Below are 16,973 nucleotides of genomic sequence, written 5' to 3'. Positions count from 1 at the left end.
GCCAGGCTTGCTTGAATCCAGTGGCAAAGTGAGCAAGGGACTCACGTCTGAGCATACCCTGCCAACTTATGGCGAACAAAGCAGTACAAATGGGGGTGGTGATGGACGGAGCATCAGAACCAATCAAACACTCACACCCAGTCAACAGATCCGGGTTTGATCCATCACCGTTCTTTAGCCCACTCTGCCACCCCAGTTCAGACATGGCCATGTGCAAATCAGTCTGACCCTGTGCCTCATGGGAACAGTCCAGCCCGAACTGCCAAGCCATGCCTTCCCTGGACCGGAAACAAGCTTCCTAGGACCGGTTTCTGGCATTTCAGCCGTCTTCAGCCAGGCTTGCTTGAATCCAGTGGCAAAGTGAGCAAGGGACTCACGTCTGAGCATACCCTGCCAACTTATGGCGAACAAAGCAGTACAAAAGGGGGTGGTGATGGACGGAGCATCAGAACCAATCAAACACTCACACCCAGTCAACAGATCCGGGTTTGATCCATCACCGTTCTTTAGCCCACTCTGCCACCCCAGTTCAGACATGGCCATATGCAAATCAGTCTGACCCTGTGCCTCATGGGAACAGTCCAGCCCGAACTGCCAAGCCATGCCTTCCCTGGACCGGAAACAAGCTTCCTAGGACCGGTTTCTGGCATCTCAGCCGTCTTCAGCCAGGCTTGCTTGAATCCAGTGGCAAAGTGAGCAAGGGACTCACGTCTGAGCATACCCTGCCAACTTATGGCGAACAAAGCGGTACAAAAGGGGGTGGTGATGGACGGCGCATCAGAACCAATCAAACACTCACACCCAGTCAAGAGATCTGGGTTTGATCCATCACCGTTCTTTAGCCCACTCTGCCACCCCAGTTCAGACATGGCCATATGCAAATCAGCCTGACCCTGTGCCTCATGGGAACAGTCCAGCCCGAACTGCCAAGCCATGCCTTCCCTGGACCGGAAACAAGCTTCCTAGGACCGGTTTCTGGCATTTCAGCCGTCTTCAGCCAGGCTTGCTTGAATCCAGTGGCAAAGTGAGCAAGGGACTCAACGTCTGAGCATACCCTGCCAACTTATGGCGAACAAAGCGGTACAAAAGGGGGTGGTGATGGACGGAGCATCAGAACCAATCAAACACTCACACCCAGTCAAGAGATCTGGGTTTGATCCATCACCGTTCTTTAGCCCACTTTGCCACCCCAGTTCAGACATGGCCATATGCAAATCAGTCTGACCCTGTGCCTCATGGGAACAGTCCAGCCCGAACTGCCAAGCCATGCCTTCCCTGGACCGGAAACAAGCTTCCTAGGACCGGTTTCTGGCATTTCAGCCGTCTTCAGCCAGGCTTGCTTGAATCCAGTGGCAAAGTGAGCAAGGGACTCACGTCTGAGCATACCCTGCCAACATATGGCAGAGTGGGCTAAAGAACGGTGGTGGATTAAACCGAGATCAGTTGACTGGGGGTGAGTGCTTGCAATGTTCAACACTCCGTCCATCATTTCCTTTGGTTTTGCTTTGTTCGCCATATGTTGGCAGGGTAGGCTCAGACGTGAGTCCCTTGCTCACTTTGCCACTGGATTCAAGCAAGCCTGGCTGAAGACGGCTGAAATGCCAGAAACCGGTCCTAGGAAGCTTGTTTCCGGTCCAGGGAAGGCATGGCTTGGTAGTTCGGGCTGGACTGTTCCCATGAGGCACAGGGTCAGACTGATTTGCATATGGCCATGTCTGAACTGGGGTGGCAGAGTAAGCTAAAGAACGGTGATGGATTAAACCCGGATCTCTTGACTGGGTGTGAGTGTTTGATTGGTTCTGATGCTCCGTCCATCACCACCTCCTTTTGTACCGCTTTGTTCGCCATAAGTTGGCAGGGTATGCTCAGACGTTGAGTCCCTTGCTCACTTTGCCACTGGATTCAAGCAAGCCTGGCTGAAGACGGCTGAAATGCCAGAAACCGGTCCTAGGAAGCTTGTTTCCGGTCCAGGGAAGGCATGGCTTGGCAGTTCGGGCTGGACTGTTCCCATGAGGCACAGGGTCAGACTGATTTGCATATGGCCATGTCTGAACTGGGGTGGCAAAGTGGGCTAAAGAACGGTGATGGATTAAACCCAGATCTCTTGACTGGGTGTGAGTGTTTGATTGGTTCTGATGCTCCGTTCATCACCACCCCCTTTTGTACCGCTTTGTTCGCCATAAGATTTTGCAGGGTATGCTCAGACGTTGAGTCCCTTGCTCACTTTGATACTGGATTCAAGCAAGCCTGGCTGAAGACGGCTGAAATGCCAGAAACCGGTCCTAGGAAGCTTGTTTCCGGTCCAGGGAAGGCATGGCTTGGTAGTTCGGGCTGGACTGTTCCCATGAGGCACAGGGTCAGACTGATTTGCATATGGCCATGTCTGAACTGGGGTGGCAAAGTGGGCTAAAGAACGGTGATGGATTAAACCCAGATCTCTTGACTGGGTGTGAGTGTTTGATTGGTTCTGATGCTCCGTCCATCACCACCCCCTTTTGTACTGTTTTTACGATGAAGCCATCAGAAAGTTTGAGCAGACTTGATGCTTCGTGACAGTTCAGCTGAAAAATAATAACTTGTGTTTAAATAGCGTTTAATGTTATGGTTTATTGTCTTTGTAGGCACTGCAGATACCAGTTTTTCCAATGACGAAGGTTGGTGTTGCCGGGCTTTTTGTCATGTAAAAAAAAACTAATACACCAGAACTGCTCTAATCTGACGTGTGCCGCTGAGTGTCGTTTTCCATGAGGTCTAAACAGAATAAACTAGGCCACAGGGCTACTGGTAATCAATTTAGCACAGGGCTGCGAGGCGGTCTGAGGGGGATTGTTGGAAGAGGTAGCACAATGTTTCAGTGCTACTGGTTAATTATGAATTTACGCATTTATTTATTACCCGTCTTTGCATGGCAAGAACAACTGAGTATTGCGTTGTTCCATCCAATTCCGCACTGTGGTGCCTGCTATTCGCTGCATGGCACATCTAGGGAAAAGGATTTTACAGTTAATGATGGACACATTTTTCTGTGCCAAAATAGAATCTTCTAATACACAAGGAAACTTTAAAATGGTCCCCTAAAAATTACTGTCGCCATGCATTTCCTGTAATAGAAACACGGGCAGCAACGGGCTTAGGGGTTTGTGATTCGAGATTTGACAAATTGTGTGATCTTAGACGCTTAGCTGCAGTTTGTCATGAAATGTACAATGCATTGGGACGGTTTGAGTCTGGGAAAACTTTAACCCAAAGGGTTGCTTTAAATGACAAAACTCAGACCTTCTGGACTGGTGTCTATATCATAAGAAGCAAGCTCAATGGGATGTACAGTTAGGTAAGTGCTGGAGAGCAATGGTGGCGTGGGGGTAGAGGGGTTTTCAAATAAAACAAGTGGGAAGGGGCGGTGGAAGCATTCTACATGGATACCTGGCCTGAAACAAAAGTTATTTACGGAAGGGTGTTTTTCTAGCGAGTTCGTCAAACATCGAGGTCTAGGGATTCACTTGTACCTTGTATGGTCTTATCTACAACATATAAATGTAAGGAATTGGGAAATATATTTGTTTTGTGTTTAGCTCCAAATCTGCTTTAACAGCAGTACTGCCAGGTTAGGTTGGCGGGGAAATTGAAGCACAGGTCACCGTGACAGAGGAAACTTTGTCTTCTACTCCTCCCATCAGCCAATAAAAACGAGAATTAAGCTGACCATAGCCTTTCTTAAATATCTATATTGTTAAAGGACGAGGTATGATGCATGTACTCATTGTTGTGGAAGAAGACAGCACGGTAAGCTTTCCTGTGCTGCATGTGCTCAGTGGTGGACAACTGTGAGGCACAGTCAGGAACTGAGTACCTGCACTGCTTTCCTTTGACAAGATATAGCCTGCACTTCTTTCATTTGCAGTGAGAGAGCCTGCACTTGTTTCATTTGCATGGAGCGAGCCTGCACTTCTTCGATTTGCAGGGAGAGAGTCTGTACTTCCTTGATTTGCATGAAGCGAGCCTGCACTTCTTTGATTTGCTGGGAGAGAGTCTATACTTCTTTCATTTGCAGGAAGAGAGCCTATTTGTGTGCTAATTAGAGTGGAATAAATGATTGGCTGTTGCTGCATCGCCGTAAAGGGTACCCAGATGTACACACTACGTGAACATAATGTGCGCGGGCATGGCGCATCAAAGTTTGTCAGCTGCATTACCTCAACAGGCGTGGGGCCTGTCGGAGGAAATTTGCTGATAATTGTCCCATATGATTTAGTGGCTGACTTGGCAAAGGTGAAAGATTTAAAAATGCTAGTTTGACTCTATGAATGGCTTTGGCAAAAAAAAGTTTGTTAGTCTCTATGGATGGATTCATGCTTTGCCTGCCTTATCTCAAGCATGCTGAAATTCTCTCTCACCACTCATGTTGATTTTAATTTACAATATTACCAACTGCACTCCTGCATTTTGTTTGAACATTGCTGCCTAACTTACAAGTACTTGTTATACATTAGCCTGTTGAATAGGTTTCAAATCTGGCAGGTGGCCATAGTCACCAGAACCAAGACTGGCCCTTCCAAAATACAACATCCTCATGTCTCAGCCATGCTTTTTCTGATGCTGCCCCTGGTATTAGAATAATAGTTCACTGCAAATCGGACACTTCCTTCACTTCAATACATTTGAAAGGCTTTATTGGGCACCTGTTGTATTGGTCTTTTTTGCAGATGATTTGGGGTGTTTGGTGACCTTCTTATTGCTTCCATGTTTTCTTTGTACTTTTATTCAGCTGTTTTACCTGTATGGAAATCCTTTTTGTGGATTTTGCTAATTTCTTTGATCTCTTTGGCACCCAGTCACACTTAGTGAACCTAGTCTACTTTCTAGAGCAGGCATCAGCAACCGATATGGCGATTACTGTTGTCATGTGCACCTATTATAAGCAAGATTTAGCTTTTTTCTCCGTATAATTTGTAATTTTGCCTTGTCATTGTGTTTTTTCAGGCTGGTTTTTAGATATGCAATGATGAATAGTGAGCCATATGTTTAACCTGTAAGGCAGGTGCAAGGGATGTATTATGTTTTGTGAAATTGATCTGTTTTTTTCAAGTGGCCTGTTCCAGATCATAAACGTTCTGGCATGCAAAAAAATGAATTTAACCGAGATCTGTGACTGGGGGTGAATGTTTGATTTGTTCAGCATGAAGACTAAAGGTGGGGAGCTGATTTCTGGCGTGTTAAACATGTAATACTCCCCAGTGTTTGGTTTCCAGTTCCCTGGGCCAGGCAGTTACCCGTTAAACATGTGGGTGCTGCTGAGCTCATGTCCTGAGCTGGGAAGCTTATGTTCAAGGCTATTTTTCAGCACCTTGATCCTTTTTCATGTTTTTCTTCTTTCCATATTGCATCTTGGAGTCTTGGTACAGCACTGTGGCTCATAAAAAAATGCTTCCTTTGATATTACTCAGCAATGCCTTGTATCTCGAAGTCTCTTATGAAGCTCTGTGGTTATACTGAATAAGCAGCTACCTATGTTATATTACATCTCTTTATTAATGTAATAACTGCACTTTCACAATTGCTTTATTAACATTCTTGCTTTCTCAAATTTGCTTGAAAATGCACCATTTTTCCTCTCTTTTTTCAAACTTTTCTCAGGGGAAAAACCCTCCTGAACCCTCCTTAGGTTGTTCGGGCTTGCTAGCTACGCTCGCCCGCTACAGTGCAGTATGCCAATCATTTTACGCCTCACCACTTTCAAATGTCACCAGCCGCCCCTGGGTATATCTCGCTGTTAAAGCGTCAACGTTCTTCTTCTCATACGGGGGTCGGAAACGAGGCAGGTCCTCTTGTTTGGCCTTAACGTCAAATTGTCGAGGTTGATCTTGTCCCTGTTGATTAGTTGGACCTTTGTCACGATCCTGGCACTCCCCACCACTGACGTGAGAGTCCAATGTGTCCTGTAAAGAACGAGGAGAGCACTGAACAGGGACCTGAAATCTATCAGGAGTCTTCATTTTCGCGCGATCGCACAAGAAATAAGTACGTTCAGAAGACTCAGGTGTCGGTGAACCAGCACGTGAACCCTGCTTCTGCTGTTGCTGCCCCTGTTTCTTATTTTTCCAGTTCTTTTCAGGAAATATGAATAACAAAGAACAACAACCTAAAGCGTGGCAGTGCAATACCAGGATAAGAATAAAGAGAAGGAACCTTTTAAAACGTCACGCTTGAAAGAAACTATAAAACATCAATATAGGAGGTTACACCGACACAGCTGTCTCCGGAAACAGAAGTGAGGGTTTTGTGGACAAGCACAAGCACTACTCAAGAGTCTCGCAGATAAGAACCAGCCCAAACGTTGGCAGCGCCATGTTGCGGGGATTCTGCACCTACACAGAACTATGCACAAGAAAACAGGACCTCGGTGTATAGGGGTGTACCAACCTATCACCTTAGTACCCAAAATCACTAAACCGACTAGCTATAGTGTCTCATTCGTTCTACTCCAAACTCACAAAGCTACAAATGATTAGAGAACCCAGAACACCACACTCCCGACTCTCTCAGGAATCGCGGAAGCAAGACATAATCTTTTGATTGCTCACCCGTACTTGTCGACAATAACAATGGGCAGAGTCACTGTATAGTTCAAAGTATTTATTTTAACTGACGTGCTCTATAATGTAGTATACGAGCCACTACCAGCAGCAAAATACATAAACTCAAAACAATTAGCATTGTTACAATTCCATAGAGTACGAAGGGGGAAGTCATTATATAAAGACAGTGGAAAAAGGACTATAAGGCCTAACCACCCTCCCCTTGATTGGAAGAAGTTTATTATATAAAAGAAGATCTCTGGGGGGGCGTGGCTAGCTGCCAGGCAAGATGGCCGAAGCTTGAAGGAGCTCCGAGGGTGAGGCCGACTCCCCTCTCATCCGTCCACTAATCCGTGACAGAATCTGTGCCCAGGGTCCGCAGGCTGAAAGGCGAGAGGAAGCGACTCCGCCTGATCCAAGTTTCAGGTCTCCCCGTGGCCCGTAACACGATCGGCGCCGCCTTAGCAGTCGCGGCCTGGGTCGGCGGCCACGACCGGGGCCTGGATTTCGTGAGGTGGCCCAGTTGTGGTGCGGAGGATCCGGACCCGCCCGAGCGGTGCTCGGAAGGAACTGGCGCTTTGCTGGGGGCCTGGCGGTCGCGCGGGACATCCGCGCCCTGATCTGGCCACTCCTGCAGGGCCACAGCGACGACAAGGCAGGGGGGACACGGCGCTGAGGCGGCGCATCGGGGGACGGCCCCGCAACAGAGACGGAGACGGGTCCTGCGGTGGACATCCTCCCCCGCCTGACACCGCGAGCTGTGAGAGGAGTCCGAGGCACGCTTCGGGGGAGGCCTGACTTACCACACTGCCACGGAGATATCTGGAGGAACACAAGACACGACTGATGGTACCGCCGGACGGTGGTTTCCGGGGCCTCCTGCGCTGCTCCCCTTGGGCAAGTCCTGCAAGGTGCGCTGCGGGCTGCAGCGCGATCGGTGCTGTAGCCCTTCGCTGGTTGGGGGCGTGTGCCTGTTGATCGGAGTCCTGCCGGGGAACGGAGCTGACTGCAGTGGGCTGTGACTGCGGGCAATTTTTCACTGGCCTGGGAGCGGCTGCGCTTCGCCGGGGCCCCCTGCTCCATTACCTGGCACACGGTGCACAAGGGTCGCCTTTAACTGCACCTACCTATGCGACAATGAGTGGAAAAGGAAATCGGGCGAACCAGCAGAGTAAGCTGGACAAATTTGCGTACAATAAGGACCCTTCCCCCATGCCGGATCGCAACGGGCGCACCGACAAGGTGGCGGTGGAAGCTGTGACGCCTAAGGTGACACTGGAGGACATTATGGCTGCCCTGACTAAAGTGCAAACTACTGTGGGGTCAATCTCTACAGATGTGTCCCTCCTCAGAGCGGATTTTCAGAAAATGTCGGCCAGGGTTACAGACGTGGAGAAAGTGACATCTACCCTGTCAAAAGATACCACCTATCTACTTCAAAAAGTGTCGCAACTGGAGGCAGAGAACAAGCGCATGGCGACAAAGTTGGACGATCAGGAGGGGCGCTCCCGCCGCAATAACGTGCGCATTACGGGAATTCCCGAAACTGAGGGTCACCCCGCCATGGATCTATATGTGGAAGACCTGATAAAAACCAAGCTGCAGCCCAGGGGACTCTCAACCTTTTTCTCGGTTGAACGCGCCCATCGAATACCTGGTGGCAGGCCGAGGGTCGGGGCGCCCCCCAGGCCGGTCCTGGCTCGCATCTTCAACTTCCGCGATAGGGATGCCATTCTTCAGACGGCTCGAGTGGCGCCGCCCCTCCGTATCCAGAATTCAACGGTATCCTTTTTTCCAGACTACACGGCGACGGTGTCGGCACAGCGGAGGAGCTTCCTGGAGGTCAAGAAGAAACTGAGAGCCTGTGAGCTGCCCTACTCTATGCTCTTCCCGGCGCGGCTACGCGTGGTGGCGGATGGGAAGACGCGGTTCTTCGAGACACCAGAGGAAGCGCATAACTGGCTCGAGGGATGGCAGCAGGTGAGGAGTGCTGGGCGCTCGGACGGACGAAGACGATGGCCTGGGGGTCGGAGGACCTCGCTGATCAAGACCGCAGGGCGGAAGAGACGGAACGGCCGGAGGGAGCGGCCGGATAGAGCTCTGACTGGCGCCTATCCTGGACTAGGGGTGTGTAGCTAACTTGGAGGACTATCGGGCTGGAGTGGCCTATTTAATCTTCCTGTATTGCACGGACAATTGGACCTTGGGACAGGGGATGTTTTTGGTCTTCCTTGGACCTCCCGCTCCTTTGCACGCAAGTAATGTTCGGGATTTGGGTTTTGAGCACTCTGCTGAGTTGGGGTGGCGGGCAGTTCAAGGTCCGTATGGCAGGGAGGCAGGGAGGGGGTTGGGGGGACAGGGGTGGTTTCAATATTCTTTTCTAAAGTTTCTGTTCATGGGGACATTGACATTTAGTACACGCAGTACATGCACTACATATATCACACACGACCTACACCGGCATATCCGTAGCGCTTGTTACCTTCTGCACCAGCCACTGCAATGACTGACATAATGCATGGGATGCCAGCTAGGAACAATCTGACTCCGGTGCAGCCTCTCTCTCTGCTCACGTGGAATGTGCGGGGCTTGGGAGATAAAATCAAACGAGGTCTGGTCCTGCATGGCATTAAGAGGTGCTCCCCGGCGATGGTTTTGCTGCAGGAGACTCACCTTACTGGTACTACTAGTAGAGCGATGGATAGATGGGGGTACAAGATGCTAGCGCATTCCGAATTCTCCTCAGGGTCTCGGTGGGTGGGCATAATGGTGCGACAACAGTTCCCTTTAATAGTACACAAAGTTAAAACTGATGGTTCGGGGCAGTTTGCAGCGATCGTCACCCAGTGGGAGGGGCGGCCTCTGAATATAGTCTCTGTTTATATTCCGCCTGCACTGCATGCCACGGCGCTCAGCGCGTTTCTGCTGGATCTGCTGGAGGGGGAGTTAATACTGGGTGGTGACTTCAATGCTGTTCTAAACGACCTACTTGATCGATGCCCTGTACGGGCGGGTGGCGCGGACGTATCCCGCCTCGGGAGCTTTATTGAAGCACTAGGGCTCACGGATTTATGGCGGCTATATCACCCAACAGCGCAACAGTTCGCATACCACTCGGGGGTACACAATAGTTTAACTCGGATAGACTACTTCCTGGGTTCTGCAAGCAGTCTCAAGAACGTAGACAGTATAGAAATCAGACCCAGAGGCATATCGGATCACTCCCCGATACTCCTACAATACACGCACTGCCACATGTCGAGACGCCGCATCTACCCGATCCATCCCGGCTATCTCCAGCTCCCTGCTGTCCACAAATCAATCGCAAAGGCGACGAGCCTTTACTTTCAGGAGAATGCTGCCTCTGTTGACTCCCCAATTGTCCTTTGGGAGGCATATAAAACAGTCCTTCGGGGGCAGGCTATGGCCTCCATTGCGGCTCACAAGCGCCAAATGCACTTAGAGGTGCAGTCTTTGGAGCTTGAGCTACTCGTGGCGGAGGTTCACCAGGCCCAGGACCCAACTCCCGAGGCCTCCCACAGCCTGCGAGTAGCGCAGGCACGGTACAAGGAGCACCTCACGGAGCGCACCAGGCAGCACTTTGAAGCCACGAGGCACAAAATTTACGACGTCGGCGATAAAACTGGAAAGCTGCTAGCGTGGCTTGATAGACGTGATAGAGGGGCTAGGTGGATTGCGCAGCTTTGCACTGATGAGGGAGAGATGACGACTGACCAGCGTGAAATAGTACGAGTCCTGGCACAACACTTTCAGGCGGTCTATTCTTCCGCTTCTTCCATGACAGTGGAGGAGGCGCTGACATATGTCAGAGACCTCGACATGCCCAGGCTCTCCCCCAAGGCCAAGGACACCTTGGAAGCCGAGCCCACGGTAGAGGAGATTCAGGCGGCAATCGGCGCGTTGCAATCCGGTAAAGCGTTAGGGCCCAATGGCATACCGGTTGACCTCTACAAGAGGGCGGCTGGGACGCTTGCCCCACATTTGCTGAGTATGTTCAATGACAGTTTACAGAAGGGCGAACTCCCGCCTGATCAGCGCACGGCCACCATAGTGGTAATACCGAAATTGGGCAAACCAGCTGATAAATGTAACTCCTATCGCCCCATATCACTGCTTATTGCGGAGGCTAAGATCCTCGCCAAATTGCTGGCAACCAGGCTGACACCGCACCTGTCGGAAATCGTGCATCCAGATCAGTCTGGCTTCATGCCCGGCAGAAGTACATCCCATAATTTGAGGCGGTTGCACGGGGTGTTGGCTCGAGCGGACGGTTTGCGGGAACCGGCGGTGCTCCTCTCACTGGATGCGCGAATGGCATTCGACATGGTTGAATGGCCCTTTCTGTTTGCAGTACTGATACACCTAGGCTTTGGGCCCAAATTTTGTGCCTGGATCCGACTTCTTTACACCAAACCACTGGCCCACGTTACGGCCAACGGACATATGTCAGAGGATTTCCCCTTGACGCGTGGTACGCGTCAGGGTTGTCCCTTATCGCCACTACTTTTCGCCCTGGCGCTGGAGCCGCTCGCAGCTTGGATACGCTGGGAGCCCATGATACGGGCCTTAAATGGTCTGACGGCTGGGAGGACCGCGTTTCCCTGTACGCGGATGACGTGTTGCTGTACCTGTCCTCCCCTAGACGCTCTATTTTAGCACTACTCAACATCTGCGAGGTCTGCGGCAGAGCGTCAGGATACACGATAAACTGGTCCAAGTCGGTCTTGTAAGTATTAAATGGCCCTCCACCACGGCTACCCACGGATTGCCCGTTCCGGACGACGGAAGGGTCGTTTAAATACTTAGGCATATATGTCTCGGCGGATCAGGCGGAATTTTTCCGGCGGAATTTGCAGCCCCCTATGGACCACCTCAGACGGGATGTACGTCACTGGGGAGCGCTGCCGCTAACCCTGTTGGGGAGGGCAGCGCTCCTCAAAATGATGGCTCTGCCTCGGTTTTTATATGTGCTGGAAAATACGCCGTATCAGGTGCCACCGGCTTACTTTTGTGCAATTACAGCACAGGTCACTAGCCTCCTCTGGGGTAATGGGTCGGCACGAATTGCGCAGTTGAAACTAGTCCGCGGTTGGTACGACGGGGGGATTGCTCTCCCCAACATCCAACTTTACTACTGGGCGGCACAGCTAAAGGCTCCATGCGCCACAGTCTGACCCAGCATTTAAGGCGGAGAGGGACATATTGGGCACAAGGGGTATGTTGTCGCCCTTATATGACGGTAGACTGGCCCCGGAGTTAATTGGCCCTCTGAGGCAGACCGTAGCCATCTGGCACGCAGCTCAGGCCAAGCTGGGATGGCAGGGGGTTCTGACCCAGCTCACGCCTCTCTGGGACACAAAGCGGTTGGGGCGGCTCAGGAACAGTAAGGGCTTTGACGGCTGGGACAGCATCGGGATCTCGGTGGTAGGCGACATGTGGCAGAAAGGTGCAGTGGTCCCATTCACACGCCTGCAACAACAATACGAACTAGCGTCCTCGGAATGGTTTCGGTATATGCAGGTCAAACATGCCCTGTTATCAAAGTTGGCACCCGGTGAGGAGGTTCATGAGGCATCTCCCCTGGAGGACAGGTTGCTGACGGATTATATGCCAAGGAGGGCCACGTCCTTCACATACCGCAAGCTTGTAGCCAACCTGCCAGACCCAATGGGACCCCTGCGGGAGAAATGGGCCGGTGATGTAGGCGAGTTTGATGATCCGGAATGGCGGGAGGAGCTGGCTTCGCCGCGTGAGGTGGGTATACCCTCGAGGCTACGGCTGGTACAGCTTCGGATTCTGCACCGCTCATACTACACCAGATACACGCTACATAAAATGGGCAGAGCGCCTGACCCCTTCTGCTTGCACGGCTGCGGGGAGGAGGGTACCTTCTTCCACACCATCTGGGATTGTCCCATAATTCAAGACTACTGGAGGCGGGTGATGCGGACGATGTCGCAATCGGGGGGGTGTCATTGTTGCCAGAGCCTAGGCGCTGCTTGTTAAACGTGTGGGAACCTAATGACCTCAGCCGCCAGGCTCAGACCTGGGCCACATTGGGGATGGCGACAGCTAAGCGTAATATAGCCCAAAGGTGGGGGGCGGTGAGGGCGCCGACGCTTTCCGCATGGGGAAGAGACATGGATGCAGCCATGCTGGCGGAGCGAACAGCATTCATCAGGCGGGGATGCCCCAGCAAATGGGTAAAGGTATGGGGGGCATGGAAGAAATTTAGAGGAGGAATATGCGACCCGCCGCCAGTGCAGGATGATGATATCTCTGATTCAGACTGATGGGAAAGGTTCGGGGACGGGAATGTGGGGTGTCACTAACGAAAATGTAAAACTGTGTAGAAAGGGCTCTTACTACAGTAAACAGCCCATCTGGACCTACCTAGTCACCCTAATGAACAAAATATCTATTCGTTCATACAAATTTTTAAAGCAGATAATCAAATTAATAAAACTATCTAAAAGCAAAAAAAAATAAAAAAAAGATCATCTCTGGGCTTTGTCAGCAGACCCCATACCTTAAAGCCTGGATGTAAGGTTTACATCACTGGAACAGCATAGCTCTTCTCCATGGAAAGGGCTCTCTCCGAGTGTGTGTTAAACAACATGCATCGCCATAATATCAAAGCACAAGTCTCCAGCTGTGTTTAGCATGTTATGTCTAGGTGCCAGGGTCTGACCAGAAAAGAATAACAAGGGGCATTGTTTATGGACCTTGCACAACGTGTTCAGACTAAACTCCAGGAACTCAGCAGAGAACGTGAAAGGCAGACAGTTCTCATGTGAAAGGCATAAACAGAGTCTTGCAAAAACAAAGTCATGTAGTAATGTGCACAAAAGCAGCATCATGGCAGCAAAGCTCATGCGAACTTAGCAATGTCGACAATGGCCTTAAGGGCCATATAACAGCCTATTGTTCTGCCTTCCCCTGCTCAAGGTTGGCTCAGCAGCAGGAGGGCACAAATGTGTCTCTGGTCAGCAGCAACCATTTTGGGCTGCCAGGGACTAGAAGGCTGGTACCAGGAACACCAGGGACCGAACGAAGCTCGCTTCTGAGGGGTGGAATCATACCGGTGTGGTGGTATGATTCCACAATGTTTGATACCAAACACGATAGGGTTAATTTAAGCAATTTTAGAGTTGGTCATCATGCGGTCGCATAATGCCACGCTATATGTTGTAAATGGCTGCTTCACTAACAACCTGGGAAAATGGACTCCGTAGGCTGCAGGGGAGTCCTGATCATGTAGTGGCACCCTCTCACTTAGAACCAAGCACCCTGCCTTCAGAATTGTTAAGGTCTGCTATAGGGGTGACTTATAGGTTTTAGGTGTAGTGACCCTTAGATATAGTACACCTATATCTTAAGTAAGTGGTGAATGCACCAACTTACACAGGCTGCAATGGCAGACCTGTAGTTCCATTTTGCATGGCCTCTCAGGGGTAGCATAATACATGCTTCAGCGCATGGGAGGCCTCTGGGGTACCTATGCCCTGGGTACATGGGTACCATATACTAGGGACTGACAAGGGTACCCCAGTATTCAATCTGGAGTGTAGCTAAGTACATGACATAACATTTTAGGGAGAAAGCAGATAGACTGGGGTCCTGATTAGCAGGATCCCAGACAGACTAGTCAAAAACAGTATCACATTTAACAAAAAGTGGGGGTAACCATGAGAAGCAGATCCTACTTTCCTACACTAGTCTCTGGTCCTTATGATCTGACAAAGGGCCCCAAAGGGGAAAAGACAGTAAGAGCCTCAGAAAGTCTACAGAGGGCTTCAGAAGCTGCGGGTACCACACCTGAATAATCAGAATTGGAGTTTACGTTTACCTTATCCCTCCCGACATAGAAATTTTTTCTGAGATTCATTTCAAATGGGCAAAAAGAATAACCTCAAAAATGAAACAAATTATGAAAAAAACATCTACTGCCGCCATCTAAAGAACCTTAGAATCTTTGAATTCAGACAAGCACCAAAGAGATTCACCTAAAAAAGGAAGAGTGAAATACCAATCATGGACGTTGCTCGTTTAAAGCAAAAAAAATGTGGTGCTCATGTTGAAGTGTGCTTTATACAGGGGCAGTCTCTATGGTAACTGGTGGTACTACTAAGCATTGGGGAAAATGTAGTTTATTGTATTTGAAACCATTTTTCATTGCTGCTGTTAAAAATCAGTAAAGAACGAGAAAGCGTAATCCTCACCTCCGAGTCCTTAATAGAATTGAAAATTCTTGGCACGATTGCTAGCAAAAAAAAATTTCCCCTTCGTAGCGTCCTTCCCTTTTTTTACACTAAAAAAGCCATAGCTGGATCAGCTTCTGGTGTAGTAGCTAATGTGTTGAACAAGATGAATCTAGGTTATTTTTTAATGCATTTTTTTCCAGTTACATTTCTCCATTTGAAAATGTAAAATAAATCCTGTAAATCTTGAACTCCACGATGGAAATAGATGGTGTTAAATCTCCAGACCTCAGAACTGAAATCATATCAGAGTTAAAATATGGGTTACCCATGGCATCCAGAATCGCTTCACCTATCTCCCACTCCCCATCGAAACAGAAGAGGATGCTAAATTAACAGGAGATACTCCCGTACCATCATTAGCCTGACTCAATAAATCTACAAACTGTACTTTGTTTCGAGGAATATCCATGTGCCACAATCCCAGCCGCTCTGGAAATACAAAACTGTGTCATGGATCGGAACTGCTTCACTCGGCTGGTGCATACAAAAAGAAATTACAAATCATGCACAATATGCTAAAACTACCCATAGGGAAGTAAACATTTTAAGTATGTGCACAATAGTTAATATAAATGTAAACTTTACAAGTGAAAATACTCATTTCTTCTACAGCAGCAATAAAGGGGTAGCATGCAGCCTTAGTGAGTTCATTAACAGTTCTGAATTTGATTTGTGAGATCTTTATGAGGTTTTAAGGACTGGAGACTAATCTGTCTAAAGTCTGTAGATTTACATGTTAAACAAGCATCCATGATGGATGCTAATTTCCTGTTTATTTATTGGCTGCTATAGATTTTAGAACTAAAGAAGAGAAGTCAAATGAGGCACCGGTGTTGTAGCAGAATTCAACACTGTGAGCACGAGCAACAATGCTATTAAGTCTGGTAAGCGAATAGCTTATCATACCAGCCTTAACGTTTTATTTGTCATGATCAAGCACAAAAGATGTGATCGCATCTGCAGTAAGTTTTAGGTTTAAAGCCCAAAAAATCCTTATTCCTGAACCTTGAACTGTTTACTCACAATTAAAGTAATGGTTCTGTGCAAATACTCTTTAAAATAGTAAATATGTAATTGAAACATTGACAATCGTTCTTGTAATCACATATGTAGCGTGTGTATGCTATTTCACAGCCACTTCCTGCACTAGAGCCTGTCAATAGCGACTCTTCTTACTTTTCTCCCGCTCCTAGTTGGGAAGAAGCTGCACCCGCCCCTCGGAAATCTACCTGAAAGAAGAGTACGGGTGGATGAGGAACTTGCCGGCCTCTATAATACGCCACCTCTCACGATAGATGGCCCCACGGCTACGGTACAAGGCTAGCGTGGCCTTCCCCACCACTGGCAGGAAAACTCTCGGCGGAATGTGCCAGAAGCCCAGAGCCTCCATCAAGCGCGACTCTTGCTCCAGCTCCTGCGGGTCGGGGGCTGTCATTGTGCGCCTGAACCACGGCGCGTCCAGGATCCGAGACATTCGCCTCCTTTTGGATATGAACCTGTGTTTCGCCCGGAATGTGCCCGCAGGTTTTTTGTCACCGGGAAGTGTTGTTTCCACGCGCGGTTCTGTGCCTCGAGTTTGTGTAGAGCCTCCATTGTCTCCAGTGTATTCTGTTCCCCAAGGGAATCCCGTGTCCATAGAGTCTGAGGTGCCAGCAACAAAAGCTACATGCCCGGCGACCCTGCCTCCCTCTCTCGTGTCCTTTGGTGCTTTTCTCATGGCGGGATTCCTGGGACAGGTGTCGACACCAGCTTCAGACGGCACCTCTAGTGAACAACACTTAACTTCCTTCCGTTAGAGCGTGGGATTGGTGCGTTCCACAAACGGAAAACTGTTTAACCGCAACCGTTGGGGATCCAAAGAATGTTCAGGAAAGGGTCGTTGCGCAGCAGCAAAAACGGTTGGTTACCAATAGAGGCGAGCGAGTGTATGCTCTTTATAACAAAGAGTAATTGAAAACGTAGTGAAATATATAGGCAGTATAAGCCAACGAGTAGAATTAATCGAAGTTAAAATAGTGGATTAAAGTGGAAGAAGGCTCAGAATTAAAATTCATTATAGTCAGAGGGCAAAAAGAGCAATCACACCGATAGTGCAGACAGAACAAGTCCAATT

General features: G+C 49.4%; 1 protein-coding gene across 1 annotated transcript in view; it reads right to left on the bottom strand.

Annotated features, from left to right (window-relative positions):
• The window catches only part of LOC146817941 (potassium/sodium hyperpolarization-activated cyclic nucleotide-gated channel 1-like), a 1,926,818-nt gene extending 1,910,241 nt beyond the window's left edge, over nucleotides 1-16,577 (bottom strand). Inside the window, exon 1 of the mRNA XM_085609718.1 lies at nucleotides 16,090-16,577. Coding sequence (XP_085465844.1) covers nucleotides 16,090-16,577 — 488 coding nt within the window. The remainder of the gene's footprint in view (nucleotides 1-16,089) is intronic.
• Nucleotides 16,578-16,973: the final 396 nt, after the last annotated feature.

Source organism: Triturus cristatus, chromosome 6, assembly GCF_964204655.1.
Source record: "Triturus cristatus chromosome 6, aTriCri1.1, whole genome shotgun sequence".
NCBI classification, from domain to species: Eukaryota; Metazoa; Chordata; class Amphibia; order Caudata; family Salamandridae; genus Triturus; species Triturus cristatus.
The sequence above is the reverse complement of the archived record's forward strand: the minus strand, read 5'-3'. Positions and strand labels throughout refer to the sequence as shown.